At 46.8% G+C, this 14,850-nt stretch overlaps 1 protein-coding gene and 1 long non-coding RNA gene across 2 annotated transcripts in view; one reads left to right on the top strand and one right to left on the bottom strand.

Annotated features, from left to right (window-relative positions):
• The window catches only part of MAP6 (microtubule associated protein 6), a 64,593-nt gene extending 57,093 nt beyond the window's left edge, over positions 1-7,500 (bottom strand). The window contains exon 1 of the mRNA XM_083609994.1: positions 5,813-7,500. Coding sequence (XP_083466120.1) covers positions 5,813-6,639 — 827 coding nt within the window. The 5' untranslated portion in view covers positions 6,640-7,500. The remainder of the gene's footprint in view (positions 1-5,812) is intronic.
• The window catches only part of LOC310761006, a 177,755-nt gene that overhangs the window by 16,197 nt on the left and 146,708 nt on the right, over positions 1-14,850 (top strand). The gene's annotated exons all lie outside the window — the stretch shown is intronic.

Below are 14,850 nucleotides of genomic sequence, written 5' to 3'. Positions count from 1 at the left end.
ATTGTTTTTAAAAAAATAAATAATAAAAATCAGATTTAGTTTTTAAAAAATTAAATTGGATTTTTAAAATTTTAAATCAGTTTTTTTTAAAATGCTTTTTTTTGGGGGGGGGGGAATCTTTCTAAAGACAGTTTTCTATTTAAGTTACATTTAAGTCCAAAGGCTATTCACCAGGAAATGCGGATTTGTTTTTAATTACGTAGCATGAGGCTTTATATGCAATGTTTAATTTTTTCCATTAATCCATTCACAAAGTCATGCTCTTTCAGAGGTTTCTGTAAGATTATTTGGAGCAGTTTTTTTTCTAACGACAAGATATTATCACAGATACTTGTTTTTGAAGAAGAGTGAGTTACATAAGTTTTAAGTTTTTCCTGTGTGCCAAAACTCAGTCTAAGGGGTGTGTGTGTGTTTTTAATTGCTTAACCACATCGGTTAACAAACGTGGATACGTATGCTATAATGTTATTGTTTTAGTTAACCAAATTGTTTAAATTGTTATTAAGGAAATGCTTATTTTTCTCCTTCCAATAAAGTACAGCAGAAAAGTCCAAATATAAACAGTTAGTTTACAAAACCTCACAATCATTTCATAACTATCTGCCTCTATATATTTCTAATAGTACACTGGTACCTTGGTTTAAAAACAGTCAGGTTTGCATACGTTTTGGATTACAAACACGTCAAGACCGGAAGTGCGTGTCCCGGTTTGCAAACTATTCTTGGATTACAACCCCTTTTTTTGGTATTACGAACAAATTTTGGGGGTATGTTCATCTGAGAATCAATCACAGTCAGTGCCAGATTTGCATATAAGCTAAACGAGCTATAGCTTAGGGCCCCACTCTCTTGGGGCCCCCCAAAAAATTTAAAGGAAAAAACCACTGGGTGCACATTTCTAAAATATAAGATAAAAAAACAAATAAAATAAAACCTACATACAGCAACAGTGTTTTGTGTTGTGTAGGCTCCTATGATGTAAGTCATGGGCCCCGCCTGCTAGCCTGCTCCCTAAAATATCATTGTTTTTGCTCATTTCTTTATATAGGGTGCCTACATTCTGCATGGACTGGTTGCATGGCAACATGTGCAAATGGCTTGAGATACCTATTAGGTCCATAAATTGTCATATAGCATATATTCAACAACAAAAACTGCAACAATTTGTTGTTGACAAAGGACAGCTGGACATATAAAGGGCCCCATTACCTTGAGTAGCTTAGGGCCTCATCAAACCTAAATCAGGTCCTGATCACAGTCAGTTCATCGTTTGAAAAATGAGGCTTTAGAGCCATCTCGCCTCCAAAATGGCAACCAGACTGGAGGCAGGTGGCGCTGTGGGTTAATCCACAGAGCCTAGGACTTGCCAATCAGAAGGTCGGCGGTTCGAATCCCCACGATGGGGTGAGCTCCCATTGCTCGGTCCCAGCTCCTACCAACCTAGCTGTTCAAAAGCACATCAAAGTGCAAGTAGATAAATAGGTACCGCTCCGGCGGGAAGGTAAATGGCATTTCCATGTGCTGCTCTGGTTTGCCAGAAGCGGCTTAGTCATGCTGGCCACATGACTGTACACCGGCTCCCCCGACCAATAAAGCGAGATGAGCGTCAAAACCCCAGAGTTGGCCATGACTGGACCTAATGATCAGGGGTCCCTTTACCTTTACCTTTTAACCTTAGTTTAAGGAGCCATTTGGCACCGAGTCCCCCCCACCCCCGAGTATCTAACACTGCCCCCCAACCTCACAATGTCCATGAAAGCAGTGACACACAGCGAATGTAACTGGAGAAAGGACTCTGTGCATACAGGGAACCAGGCAGAGGGCCTTCTCAGTGGTGGCGCCCGCCCTGTGGAACGCCCTCCCATCAGATGTCAAGGAAATACAGTCATACCTTGGGTTACAGCCGCTTCAGGTTGCTTTTTTTTTTGGGTTACAGACCATCGGAAACCAGAAGTACTGGAACGGGTTACTTACGGGTTTCGGCGGTCACACATGCACAGAAGTGCTAAATCATGCTTTGCGCATGCGCAGAAGTGCTGAATCACAACCCACGCGTGCGCAGATGCGCTGCTGCGGGTTGTGAATGCTGCGAGTTGCAACCGCACAGATCACATTTACAACCCGAGTGTCCACTGCGAACAACTGTCTGACTTTTAGAAGATGTCTGAAGGCAGCCCTGTTTAGGGAAGCTTTTAATATTTGATGAATTATTGTATTTTAATATTTTGCTGGAAGCAGCCCAGAGCTGCTGGGGAAACCTAGCCAGATGGGCGGGGTATAAATAATAAATTATTATTATTATTATTATTATTATTATTATTATTATTATTATTATTGTTGTTGTTGAAAACAGAGGTGTTGCATGTACCCTTGTGAGCGATCCTTTAATAAAAAAACAACATATAGATCGATAGAGAGATTAGATATCAATATAGATGGACAGACACATAATTTCATTTAAATGCATGATGCCTTAGAATAGAACTCCTCTTTAAATGGGAAGCTGCCTGTATGACAGCATCATACACAAGAAATAAGTTTCCTTGAACTGCTGTTTGCAACCCATTCATTCCCTGCTCAGCCCCCAGGAACTGAGAATGCCACGCCCGAGACTTACTATTCCTTTTTTTAAAAAATAATATTTATTAACAGTTTAAACACTACAAAAGAAAAAAAATTAAACAAAACAATACAGTACAATACAAAAACAAAGATACTACATAACACTAACACTAAGACATTAAACTAACAAAACAAAACAAAAACAATTTAAGACACATCAAATAATTTCAATATCTTATCTTTCATTCACTTGTTTCAACGACCTCCTCACACCTCCCTTTTTGTATTCCACTTCAGTTAACTGTTTCAGCAATTCCTTTCCATCTTCCTCTGTTTTCTGTCCTGTAATTATCTTAACATATTCTAACCTTATTTTTTCCCTTTAATGCATTAATAATCTATTTGTACTTAGTTCCTTATAACATTTCTACTAAAGCCACTATTCCACTAGCATTCAAAGATTAAGACACGGCTGGGTCACAACCATAGCTGTCAACTTTCAGATTTGAAAATAAGGGACCAGCAGCCTCGAAAATAAGGGATCAGCAGCCTCCCCTGTCCCGGGGACAGTCTACGGGATATCTAACAATCAGGGATAGCGGCGGGAATAAGGGAATTTCCCGCAAAAAAAGGGAAGGTTGACAGCTATGGTCATAACTGAAAACAGCCAGCTGTTGATTGCTGATTTGCAACCCTACGCAGGTCTCCTCTCAAGGAACCGCCCTTCGGTTCAAGGCAAGTTGCTCCCAGGTAAGCATATGGTGCGGCTGCCGTCTTAGTCAGGTGTCTTAAGACAGGGCCAGCTGCCAGAAGATGCTGGACTACAACTCCCATCAGCCTTGGCCGATGGTCAGGAATGATGGGAACTGTAGTAGAACAAGATTCAGAGAGCTATCCTGCTACCCTTGGCTAAAGATATAATCCTAAATCCTTCTGAGCCTCGGTTCTTCTGAGCCGGCCAGCCCTTTCTCTCTCCAACCACATGTAGTTTCACAAAGGCTACATAATGTTCTTTCTGGTCTTGCAAGGAATCAAGCCTTCTGTATTACGGCCTATCCTTTGGAACTCCCTGCCCAGTGATATTAGGCCAGTGTGTCTTTCAGGATCTGCTAATACTGGGGGTTTTTTTGTTGAAGCATGACTACTCAGACTACTCAGTCAATTCAACATGTATTTTCACGTGTAATTTTAGTTTATATATATATATATTTTAATCTGCTGGTTTCATTTTGTTTTTAACATCTGAGCTTATCAGTCATTTTAAAGTATGTTTTCTGTTTCATGTAAACTACTTAGAGGTTATGATGATTTAAAATATATATGAATCCTGTGAAAGGAACTGAATGGATGACAGCAATCAGAAGTTTTAAAAGGCACAGAAATATAAATTAATATAAAATTCTGCAAGTTCATATATGTACCCTCATATAATTTGGGGGGGGGAGAGATTTATAGATGGCAGAATTAGGAACACCCAACAGAATTCTCTTAGCAAATGTCAAAGTTCTGGGTGCATAAATTCAGTTCCAGGTGTGAAATTTTGTACTGTCAATGTGAGAATTCAAGGATGGCAAAATTTCAGAGCCTCTTACAGAATTTCATCGTCAGCTCTGGAGGCAGAACTAGAGTCGACACTTGTTATTTCTAAAACCATGAAATCTGTTGCATTTGAAGTTGGAGGAAGAAAAAAGAAAGAAGTTTATCTCCCACAGCATGCAAAATTGGCACAAAATATTTTGACTCCCAGGGCGAAATATGTACAGTGGTACCTCGGGTTACATACGCTTCAGGTTACATACGCTTCAGGTTACAGACTCCGCTAATCCAGAAATAGTGCTTCAGGTTCAGAACTTTGCTTCAGGATGAGAACACAAATTGTGCTCCGGCAGCGCTGCGGCAGCAGGAGGCCCCATTAGCTAAAGTGGTGCTTCAGGTTAAGAACAGTTTCAGGTTAAGAACGGACCTCCGGAACAAATTAAGTACTTAACCCAAGGTACCACTGTATATAATGTGCCCCCGCAGTTATTGATCTGGGAAACAATCCCCTAGGGACTTTTCCTGCGTGGTTTTCACTAATCTGAATGCAAACTGTAAAAGGAGAGAACCATTCATACAAACATGTATATGCCGACCACTGACCCACCTGCCTCCATATTGTCTACTCTGAATGGCAGAGGCTCTTCGGGTACCCAGGAGAACATTCCTAGCCCCGTAGTCAAGCATCTTCTCAATGGGAAATGTCAGGGATGGAACCTGGAAGATTCTGCATGCATAGCACGGGTCCTACCAACAATCTCCTTTGGCGATGGCAGCAGCTGGGCTGCAGAACATCTGCTTTGCTTGCAGAAGGCCCAGCTTCAATTCTTGGGGCCTCCAGGTAGGGTTGGGAGATTCTCCCTTGCCTGAAACGTTGCAGAACTGATGCCGGTCAGTGCAGGCAACAGGGAGCTAGATGGAGCAGTGGTATATAAGGCAGATTCTGATGTTCCTCATGTCAATGTGGCTTATGGAGGAGAACCGCCTTGTGGTTTGTGCCCAGTAGACCTGAAGGAGTATCTCCACCCCCATCGTTCTGCCCGGACTCTGAGGTCCAGCTCCGAGGGCCTTCTGGCGGTTCCTTCCCTGCGAGAAGCAAAGCTACAGGGAACCAGGCAGAGGGCCTTCTCGGTAGTGGCACCCACCCTGTGGAACGTACTCCCATCCGATGTCAAAGAGAGAAACAACTACCTGACATTTAGAAGACATCTGAAGGCAGCCCTGTTCAGGGAAGTTTTTAATGTGTGACATTTTGATGTACAGTGGTACCTCGGGTTAAGTACTTAATTCGTTCTGGAGGTCCGTTCTTAACCTGAAACTGTTCTTAACCTGAAGCACCACTTTAGCTAATGGGGCCTCCCACTGCCGCCGTGCCGCCAGAGCACGATTTCTGTTCTCGTCCTAAAGCAAAGTTCTTAACCTGAAGCACTATTTCTGGGTTAGCGGAGTCTGTAACCTGAAGCGTATGTAACCCGAGGTACCACTGTATTTTTAATCCTTGTCGGAAGTCACCCAGGGTAGCTGGGGAAACCCAGCCAGATGGGCGGGGTAGAAATAAATTATTATTATTATTCCCAGCGACAAAGATCCAAGCATCTCCCATGAATTCAGCCTGCCCCCTCCCTCCGCCTGGCGGTCAGGCCCACCTCCAACCACGCGACTGGACCAAGCAGGAAGTCCTACCAGGTACGGGTCAACCTGCTGGGCTTCTTACCTGTAGGAGGAGGTGCTCACCCGGGCTGTGACTTCCTCCTTGATCTGCCGGTTGAGCGCATCCACGGCCGCCCGTCCTTTGCTGGTGTCGAGCGACGTGGAGTACCCGGCCGCCACCTGCTGTTGCTGCTGTATCGGGTCTCCCTCAGATACAAGAACCTTCTTCTTGGTCTTCTTGACCCTCCCTTCTTCAGGCCTGGTGGGGTTGGCCTCCTCTTCCTTCCCTCTCTCCTCCTTTTCTGGAGCCACGTGGGTCTTCCTCCTCCTCTCCAAGCTCCCAGGCCTCTCCTTGGAGCCCTTGTCCAGATCCACCGCAGGAATGGGCATAGGTTTGGGGATCCAGGGATGGTCGCCTCTCTTGGGGATGGGCCAGGCGCGGAAATCCTTCTGGTACTGGCTCTCCTTCTCGAAGGGCGTGTCCGACGGCTGGTACTCGCTCTTCGGCTTGCAGCTGGGCTCGGGTCTCTGCACCTTCCAAGCCTTGTAGTCCTGGCGCATCACCGAGTCGGCCGACGGGTCTTTCGGCTGCTGCCCGGGCTTGTGATGGCCTCCCGGGGCCGCGTGGTCCACAGCTGCAGAGGTCGCCCTGGCAACCGCATCCAGGTCACCCCCGCCAAGGGCAGAGGGCTGGGTCTCGATGGCCGAGGATGGGCGTGGCAGGTGGTGCTGCTGCTGCTGCTGCTGCTGCTGCACCACGACATGGGTCCCCGGGATCTCGGTGGCTTCCGAGTATTTGGTGAAGACCAAAGGCACGGCGATGTCAGCTTTGTCCAGCTGGTTCCAGAAGCGGGCGATGCAGCAGGCCCGACTGATGCAAGGCCAGGCCATCTTGGCAGCCTGGTCCAGTTCCACCCCTCCCTCCACGTTTGGGGAGCACCTGCTCACCTCCCTCCCCCTCCCCAGATATAGATAGATACACACACACAGAGAGACAATGGGAGCCACCAGCTCAGTGGCGACCCAACTCTCTCTCTCCCCCTCACGTTACAGGCGTGATTTTGCACAAAAAATCAAAGTGCGGTTGGCGAAAGCACCCAAGCTTGATCAGAGATGGAACCCCACTTAAGTAAGACAAACAAACACCCAGCAATTAATAATAATAAAAATCTAGAGTCATTCAGAAAAGAGGGTCAAACAAATTCGGAGCCTCTCCCTTTGGCAGGGGGTTGAAGTGTCCGGAGACCCCAAGAGAATGATGATCAGGGATGGGGAGGAAATTGTCCTATATCCGATTTGCCAATATCCAAAGCAGAGGGCGCGGGCAAGCCCCAAAAGGGAGACCGGAGACCCGCTTGCTTTCAAAGGGCATCGCCCACCCGAGGAGGAGGAGAAAGGGGGGTCTTTCGGAGCCTCATGGCTGAGAGAGGGGACGGAGGGGTGATGGATGGCGGGGGGAGAGATCCGGCCTTGCAGCCCCACCTCTTTTATTTCGCTCTGTCTGTCTGCCTGTCTTTCTCTCTCTCTCTCTCTCCGGCTCAACTGCTTGCAGACACCGAGTCAGGCTTCCGAAAGAGCCGCGCGCCTCGGGGCTCCGGCCATCGCCATCCGACGGCAGCGGCGCAAGGACGGCCGCGCTGGTTGCGGCTGCGGCAGAGAGGAGAGCGGACCGCACCCAGTCGCGCGCCCGGCGGAGAAGGATGCTGGAGGGAGGCGATGCGGTCGGATCACCTGCCTCCGTCAGCACGCACTGCACGCCGGGGAGGGAGGGGGAGGTGGGGGAGGAGGAGGAGGAGGAGGAGGGAGGAAGCAGCCCTTAACCCTTCCCGGCCTGGACAGTAGAGGGAGGCTTTCCCCAAGGGTGGGAGGCGTGCGTTCTTCCCAAGGAAGAAAGGCGATTGGCAAGATGCGTAAAAAGCGCTCCACGTCTCCAAAGCGCTGCGCCAGGCAATGGCCGGCTCGGGATGGTCCGGAGCAAGGCTGGCCCTTGGGTTCTTCAGCGTTGTTGTTGTCGTTTAGTCGTGTCCGACTCTTCGTGACCCCCTGGACCAGAGCACGCCAGGCACTCCTGTCTTCCACTGCCTCCCGCAGCTTGGTCAAACTCATGTTCGTAGCTTCGAGAACACCATCCAACCATCTCGTCCTCTGTCGTCCCCTTCTCCTTGTGCCCTCCATCTTTCCCAACATCAGGGTCTTTTCCAGGGAGTCTTCTCTTCTCATGAGGTGGCCAAAGTCTTGGAGCCTCAGCTTCAGGATCTGTCCTTCCAGTGAGCACTCAGGGCTGATTTCCTTCAGAATGGATCGGTTTGATCTTCTTGCAGTCCATGGGTCCATGAGTCTCCTCCAGCACCAGAATTCAAAAGCATCAATTCTTCGGCGATGAGCCTTCTTTATGGTCCAGCTCTCACTTCCATACATCACTACTGGGAAAACCATAGCTTTAACTATACGGACCTTTGTTGGCAAGGTGATGTCTCTGCTTTTTAAGATGCTGTCTAGGTTTGCCATCGCCTTTCTCCCAAGAAGCAGGCGTCTTTTAATTTCGTGGCTGCTGTCACCATCTGCAGTGATCATGGAGCCCAAGAAAGTAAAATCTCTCACTGCCTCCATTTCTTCCCCTTCTGTTTGCCAGGAGGTGATGGGCCCAGTGGCCATGATCTTCGTTTTTTTGATGTTGAACCTGGAGCAGGAACCGGCAAGCCACTCCAGTATCCCTGCCAAGAAAACTCTTCAGTGTTAGGAGCCTAGAAAGAGGCTCCTGGTGGATCAGGCCCCTGGCCCTCCTCATCCTATTCATTCTCAGTGGCCTCCGCAGATGCTTCAATGGGAAACCCGCATGAGGGACCTGAGCGCAATGAGACTCAGGGTTTTCCATGTTTGATTATGTTTTTATATATGTTGGAAGCTGCCCAGATCAGGCAACCCTGTCAGATGGGCGGGGTATAAATAATAAAATTATTGCTATTACTATTATTATTACCATTATTATTATTGGAGGGGCGTGCTGGGGATTGAACCTGCAGACTACATTCAGAATCTTTTCTCTTTCTCTCTTTGGTGATCACTTGCAGCCGAGTAAGATTGTCTTCCAGAAACACAGGTTTAACAGTGAGTCCGTAAGTGACAGTGGAGGCCAGTTCTGGATCCACACGTCCTTCCACAGTGGGGACATTGGTTTCCGGGCAGGAGTTGATCACGGTGTGGATTTGCCAAGTGTGCCTTCCTCTTAGCACACTTCTCCCTTGCGTCCTGAGTTCGAGTGTCTTCAAAGCCCATGACACCTTTGGTAAAGGCTGTTCTCTAACCGGAGTGCTCGCAGATCAGTGTTTCCCAATTGTCAGTGTTTATTCTACATTTTTTTAGATTTGCCTTGAGAGAGTCTTGAAACCTCTTTTGTTGACCACTGACATTACGCTTTCCATCCAGTGTTTGTTCCCACATGTGTACTCTCAGACTTCACACACACTTGCCAAAGTGTCTCTTGGAAGCACACAGTTTCTCATTTTCAGAGGCAACTGAAAACACACAAGCACACAAACACACAAGAATCCCTCCCTCCCTCCCTCCCTCTCTCTCTCTCTCTCTCTTGCAAAGGTGCTGGACAGCACCCCAGAATCCTTGCCATTCTCTTTTCCAGACAGGAATTTTCAGTACTAAAAATCTTTGGACAGATCCCCAGGCAACCCACCCTTTAAAAAGATCTCAAATGAAAGAGCGAGGGGAAGTCCAGAGGGAGCAAAGGAGCGGCGAATAATGAATTAATCCCCCTCTTTAATCTACCATGGCGTGCCCATTTAGAAATCTGAAAGGCGGATCATAGGCTATGGGAGTGCCAGGGGGCATTTAAAATAAATAGAATCCCAAAGTCTCTAGAGCTGTGTGTTTGTGGAGGGAGGGTGGAATTCTATTCCTGGACGTGGGATTTTAAACCTTTGCAGGCTTTTCCCACAACAGGGGAAGGAAGGAAAGATATCAAGGATCCAGCACTGCTTTAACTACTTATTGCTGCCTAAATATTATTATTATTATTATTATTATTATTATTATTATTATTATTATTATTTATTATTATTATTTATACCCTGCCCATCTGGCTGGGCTTCCCCAGCCACTCTGGGTCGCCCCCAACAAAATATTAGTAAAGGTAAAGGGACCCCTGACCATTAGGTCCAGTCGTGACTGACTCTGGGGTTGCGGCGCTCATCTCACTTTACTGGCCGAGGGAGCCAGCGTACAGCTTCCGGGTCATGTGGCAACATGACTAAGCCGCTTCTGGTGAACCAGAGCAGCGCACGGAAACACCGTTTACCTTCCTGCCAGAGCAGTACCTATTTATCTACTTGCGCTGGCGTGCTTTCGAACTGCTAGGTTGGCAGGAGCAGGGACCGAGCAACGGGAGCTCACCCCGTCGCGGGGATTCAAACCGCCGACCTTCTGATCAGCAAGTCCTAGGCTCTGTGGTTTAACCCACAGCACGGGTGTAAGACTTGGCAATTGAGGGAGCACATACTACGCTAAGTCAATTCTGTGTCCAGGGCAGCTGTTTACCAGCTCCATCTGGTACACAGGCTGAGACCCTATCTGCCCGCAGACTGTCTCACTAGTGTGGTGCATGCTCTGGTTATCTCCTGCTTGGACTACTTTTGGGCTACCTTTTGGACTGCTTGGGCTACCTTTGAAGGTGATCTGGAACTGCAACTAATGCAGAATGCGGCAGCTATACCTTTAGTAAGTGCTCCCTCAACTGCCAAATCTTACACCCGCTCATAGGAAATGGAGAACCAAGCAGAAATTGGAGAGATCTGTCTGGGGGAAATGCAAAAGGCTACCAGTGTCCTTTTGTTATGAGCCAGTGTCTCCTAACTGATGGCAGAAATAGGCAGCAGCATCGCCATTAAGAGCAGCCACATTTTTAATGGCATCTTAAGAATGATATTAAGGACATAGGAGGCTGCCCTTTACTGAGTCTGATCACGGGAACTTTTGCTTGCAAGGCAAACACCCCACCCCTGAGCTATGATCCTTCCCCAAATTGCAGAATTTGAAAAGATACAGAAGAAGCAACCAATGGGTTGAAACTGCATATGTGAATTAAATTTTTAAGGTTTGTGGGTGTTTGGGGTGGTGATTAACATTGGGTTTGTTTTTTTTTAAAAAAAAAATTCTTTTCTTTTTCTTAAAGATTTTCTTGGGCTACAAAAGTACATACCTCATATTTATTTTTCAGATCACAAAGTCTCAAGGTTTCGCTGTGTTCAGCATGCACAATAGCTGCTGACAGCCGTGGCAGCAACTGATCAAACGTCCACCATTTGCACTCCCCATGTATAAGACGACCTCCACTTTTTAGGATGATTTTTAAAGGGGGGGAAAACATAGTCTTATAACAGAAAAGTACGGTAATCATTCGTTCATCCTACACTGTCCAATGCCTTTCCTCATCACTTTCCAAACCAGAAGAAGTCCTATATTTAATTTTATTTTTTATAAATGTCCTTACTAGGACATTTGAGTCCTTTAACCCATTTTAAGCAAGCAAACCAAAAGTGGAGATATGCAGCTGATTCGCTTTTGCAAAATACTGACAGCTGGGAGGCACCTTATTCTGAGAAGACATCATCAATTTCACTCAGCTAGGCCCCTTCTCCCGTGCTGAGACTCAGCAGTTATTAGAAAGAGGGAGTAGCTGTTTCCTTTCTGTTTTACGCCCTTGTTAGTCTAGTGGAGAAGGAAGGCAGATCACCAGATCTTTTACCATCATCCGCCGAAGATTTAAAGCACCCACGCTCTTTGTGCTGTTTGTGTTAAGGGGAATATGAGTTGATTGATTGACTGAGTTTATTTATTTATGATTTTATTTTTTTAAAAAATTGTTATTAAACTTTATTAAATGTTGCACAGAATGAAACACAATATTCTATTATATAAAAGAAGAAGATCTACACAAAAAGGAAAAAGAAAGAAAAGACAAACAAAAATAAAAAACGAAAAATATTGTCAAAAACACAGCTACCCCAGAAATACAAACCATCCCTGATGATATTCTAAACACATAATTCCAGTAAGAGAGCCTTTTATCTTGACCGTGTCTTTTTCTAACCGCAACTCCCACTTTCTTATCTGTACCTAATCTCCGGTTTTATTCCCTGATTTATTTGATGACTTCCTTCTACCTCTATGCGGTTCCTAATTTCTCATAATGCTGGTGATCAACAAAGAGGTTTAAAGACTGTCTCAAGGCAAATCTAAATGTAAAAAATGTAAACACCGACAACTGGGGAACACTGGCCTGCGAGCGCTCCAGTTGGAGAACAGCCTTTACCAAAGGTGTCATGGGCTTTGAAGACACTCAAACTCAGGACACAAGGGAGAAATGTGCTAAGAGGAAGGCACACTTGGAAAACCCTCACAGTGATCAACTCCCGCCCGGAAAGCATGTCCCCACTGTGGAAGGACGTGTGGATCCAGAATTGGCCTCCACAGTCACTTACGGACTCACTGTTAAAACCATGTTTATGGAAGACAATCTTACTTGGCTACGAGGGATCGCCAAAGAAGAAGAAGAATGGTATGTGAGGTGTTCTGATAGAGCAACGCTCCAGAATTTATTAACCCCAGCCTCTATTGGTATATTAGAGGTTTCTTTCTAGTAAATCAGATTGTTAGTTGGGTTCCAACATGACAGTGATTGAGGACTGAAGTGATCATTCTGCAATATTATGGCAGTGGGCAAAGCTGTGTTGTAACTTTTGAATGCATGTGTTTTAATAATAAATAAATGCAAATTCTGGACAATGGTTTGGTCAGGAAATGACCACAATACTCCAGCAACACTGCAAATTTGTCTGCTAAATCTATGGGATGGTCAAGGCAAAGGTTTCAGCTCTCAGGAGCTCTTGACACTGATACTGGCGGCTGCCACAACCTCACCTGCCCCCAAATGGAAAACCTGACAAGACTTGAGAGTTTTGTTTTGGTATAAAAATATGTGGAGTCGACATGTAGCTGGGAAAAAACCTCATAAATTATGTGTTGCCAAAGACTCGGAGGGCCCTGAAAAATTCTGTGCTGTTTGGCGGGATTTTATCTTATGTACAACAAATACAGACACCAAGGATTCCCTTTTCACAATGCAATGCTTTCCTATTATTATTATTATTATTTTATTTAATTTCTATACCGCCCTATACCGGAAGGTGTCATAGTCTTAAGCCACCCAATATTGAATCTTTTCCAAATAGGCAGCCCTGCTTCCTATTATTTTTATTGAATTAATTTGTATTGTTTGATTGACCACTTTAATCAAAGCTTTAAAAACACACACGTAGAAAGCATATGGCCCCCCAAAGAATCCTGGGAGCTGTCGTTTAACTACAATTCCCCGCCCCCTTAACAAAATTCAGTTGCTGAGATTCTTTGTAGAGGTGCAGAATAGGCTTTAAACGCAGGGTTTCTACGCGGCCTACAGCTTCCACCAGCCACAGGCAGCACAACTTTTGCTGCTTTTCAGATTAAAGGAAGCCACACACGCATGCCATATGTTCCGGCTCTCCCTATTTACCAGGCAGAGAGAGAGACTCTGTTTTCTGACTCAAGTCCCTAGTTGAACCTGCCTGTGCGTTATCACTCGGAGACAGCGAAAATTGCCATTCTTCACATCTCAGCCCCCTACTCAGATCCCGAGAGAGAGACAAAATGTGTGCTGAATTCCTAGAGCCCATGTGTGCTATGTCAGCAGTGGCGGAGCAAGGTGGGTGTGGTGGGGGCGGTCTGTCCCGGGTGTCACCTCCAAGGGGTGTGTGACAACATGCTGTGTGGTACCCAACGTCTGTGAGAGACACTGTTGGTTTTGCGTGTGCAGGCTTCCCGCTGTCAAAATGGTCCGCCCGCTGACTGCCCCTCAGCTGTAGGGTGGCAGGCAGACTCCTAGTCACAAGGCACATTGTATCTGGCCAAAATCCTTCCCGCCACGGTGGTACCTATTTATCTGCTTACACTGGCGTGCTTTCAAACTGCTAGGTTGGCAGGAGCAACGGGAGCTCACCCCGTCGTGGGGATTTGAACCGCCACCTTCTGATCAGCCAGCCCAAGAGGCTCAGTGGTTTGGATGCCAAGCAACCATGTGTGTGTAAATAATTAAGGTTGTGCTGGGTTCAAATGATGAGACAACCTGGGTCGATTCTTTGCATTGTCTTATGATCCCATGTTTCTTTAGCTCAGGGGTGGGGAATCACACCCCTGGGATCTAAATGCGGCCCTTGAGGCCTGTCTCTGCGGCTCTTGGGCCTTTCCTTAGGCCACACCCAACACCACCCTCCTCTGAACTCTCCTTGGGTGTTTTTGCCTAGCTGAAATGTGCCCTTGAACAATGCCTCTTCGTTCTTGGATGGGGGGGGGGATGCTCCCAATTTTGCCTCTGGCCCTGACTGCCACTTGCATGCGGCCCCCACAATGCTCCCTGCAATAGGATGCGGCCCTTCGGCTGGAAAATAAAACCTCCCCTGCCCCCGTGATGGGCGTGGCGCCAAGGGAACATTGCAGAATGGCACCCAATGGATCGGCAAACCTTCAGACTTTGCGATAAGGCGTAATCTTATCAGGAAGCCCGGCAGCAGGGACTTGGCTCCAGATCAGGTGCCATCAGCCTTTGACCATCAAAGGTGGCAAAGGCATTAGGTGGCTAAACGGCACATGAGTGTGTGAGCTACATGCGCCACCAAGCAGATAAGAGCTGCCCTTATATCATGTGGCCTTGCCCTTGCAGCAGCGAGGCTTTGCCATGGATATGTGTGTGTGTGTGTGTGTGTGTGTGTGTGTGCAAGGCAGGGAGCAGAGGTGAAACAGGAGGGTCTGCCTCTTGCCCCACCCCCACTCCTGCTGTTGCGCTGCACCCCCAGGGCTCCCCGCCCCCCTGGGAAAACAGGTGCCAGAACTCATCATGCAATTGTTACAGCAAGTCACCAGGATGCTTTCGCCACCTGCGGAAGTGCTAAAAAACTACAGCAAGCTGTCTCCCTAGCTGGTCTGCGGGGGTTGCCCCTAGTTCTGGTGCAGGTCAAATAATTAAATCCATTGATAATAATGATAATGAGATTTATTCAC

This window comes from Podarcis filfolensis (genome assembly GCF_964270895.1).
Source record: "Podarcis filfolensis genome assembly, chromosome: 4".
Lineage (NCBI taxonomy): Eukaryota > Metazoa > Chordata > Lepidosauria > Squamata > Lacertidae > Podarcis > Podarcis filfolensis.
The sequence above is the reverse complement of the archived record's forward strand: the minus strand, read 5'-3'. Positions and strand labels throughout refer to the sequence as shown.